The sequence below is a fragment of the Cyprinodon variegatus genome, unplaced genomic scaffold (genome assembly GCF_000732505.1).
Source record: "Cyprinodon variegatus isolate N-32 unplaced genomic scaffold, C_variegatus-1.0 Scaffold1177, whole genome shotgun sequence".
Taxonomy (NCBI): domain Eukaryota; kingdom Metazoa; phylum Chordata; class Actinopteri; order Cyprinodontiformes; family Cyprinodontidae; genus Cyprinodon; species Cyprinodon variegatus.
This window is the reverse complement of record NW_015151630.1, coordinates 226,122-227,892: the sequence shown is the minus strand read 5'-3', so window position 1 is coordinate 227,892 and position 1,771 is coordinate 226,122. Positions and strand designations below refer to the sequence as shown.

General features: G+C 35.9%; 1 protein-coding gene across 1 annotated transcript in view; it reads right to left on the bottom strand.

The window, feature by feature from the left end:
- Window positions 1-1,053: 1,053 nt before the first annotated feature.
- Window positions 1,054-1,771, bottom strand: part of LOC107101955 (regenerating islet-derived protein 4-like) — a gene marked incomplete at its 3' end in the record, with an annotated part of 20,917 nt that continues 20,199 nt past the window's right edge. The window contains exons 2-5 of the mRNA XM_015401051.1: window positions 1,665-1,726; window positions 1,464-1,573; window positions 1,273-1,386; window positions 1,054-1,185 (exon numbers count right to left, since the gene is read on the bottom strand). Coding sequence (XP_015256537.1) covers window positions 1,054-1,185; window positions 1,273-1,386; window positions 1,464-1,573; window positions 1,665-1,719 — 411 coding nt within the window. The remainder of the gene's footprint in view (window positions 1,186-1,272; window positions 1,387-1,463; window positions 1,574-1,664; window positions 1,727-1,771) is intronic.

Genomic DNA, 1,771 nt, shown 5'->3' with positions numbered 1-1,771 from the left:
AATGAAATGGACCATTAAACAATCAAATCCCTTGTTGAATACTTAAAGATACATTTGAAGTGATAATCAAAGTGAGAAATGATAATCTCATTCATTTAATTTTGTTTGAAAAATAATACATTTATTTAAATATAAAATTAATTACTGCACCTGTTATTTTTTAGAGAAGAAAAACAGTGAATATATGTAGTAAATATATCTATTTTTAGGGGTCGCCAGTCTGTTGCGACGCCACTTTTTGGGGTTTCGATGTTGAAATGTTTGGGAACCCCTGAGTTAAGCACTGATCCAGATTAAATGTAGCTCTTGTGTTTGGCTGGCCAAATGATAACCTTAATGAGATTTTAAAACAAAAACATTAAAAATGTGACGAGTTCCAGCTCACCGTCCACCATAAGCGGCCAGACCTTTAAAACATACAGTGAGGAAAATAAGTATTTGGACACCCGACTATTTTGTATTGATTTTCTCAGGTGTTCAACTACATATTTGTATCTGAATCATACAAATAAATAGTTAAAAAAAATCATTCATTGTGATTTTAGGATTTTTTTTTTAGATTATGTCTCTCACAGAGGACATGAACCCATGATGACAATTTCAGACCCCTCCATTATTTCTAAGTGGGAGAACTTGCAAAGTAGCAGGGTGTTCAAATACTTTCCACTGGAAAAAAATTAAATCTGGGTAAGTAATTTTTTCTTAAAATAAGTGCATATGTTCTTGGATTGAGGAGGTAAAAGAGACATTTCACCAATGGAACAAGGCTATTTACTCTTAAAATAAGAAAACACGATTGCATTGTTTTCTTTTAAGTGCATATTATCTAATTATCTTATTTTAAGAGTAAAATTACTCATTCCATTGGAAAACTATCTCACTTACCTACTCAAATTAAGGGTAAATACACTTAATTTAAGACATTTTTACTTATTTCTAGAACATTTTCCAGCATAAAACAGAATAAAAACCTTCAAAAGGACAACCTTGGCCTTCAAATCCCACAATTGGGCAATGAACATTTAACTGCTTAATGTTAATAGGCAAGATAACAGAACACTGGCTGCCTCCTGAATGAATAACTTTACTTTTTGGTGTCATTTGCATACAGGCCCTGCACCCGTTGGTCTTTCCGTCAGCCTGGTCGGTCCAGTTGTCGTCGTTGCTCCAGAGCTGAGAGTCATTCTTACAGAGAGAAGACAAAAAAGATGAAGATGTAAATATATATTTTTAAAAAAGGCCATGACACATGCTTAAGACCCACCTACTCACCTTGTATCCACCCAGCCACACAGGTGTGCTGGTGTTTGTCAGCTGATTGATAATTTTCTTTTCCTCTGGTGTGTTGAGCAGCATGAGGGTCCCACCAGTCTGAGAGCACAAAGTCTAAGGCGAGAATATTCTGATTATACCACGAGGGACAACGTGCGACATCGGTGAAAAACACTTTAATTCTTATTTACTCTAGCAGTGCTCCAGGAGCTCCACACGGGGAAGAAAGCATAACACCTCTCTCCAAAAAGAAGCCATGATGGTTGGCACAGAGAAGTAGGGGCTACCACCTCTGAATAAACTGTGAATACACAAGAAATAAAAAGTCTTATATTTCCTATACTTTATGCAGCAACAAAACTAAACAAAGGGAACTTAAAAATCTTGCTTACCTGGAGAAACCTCAGACAAGGACCAAATAAGCAGAGAAAGATACAGACGTAGCATTTTCCAGCTGGAACACAAACAGAACACATTCAGGTTAAAACCAAAGAGTTTC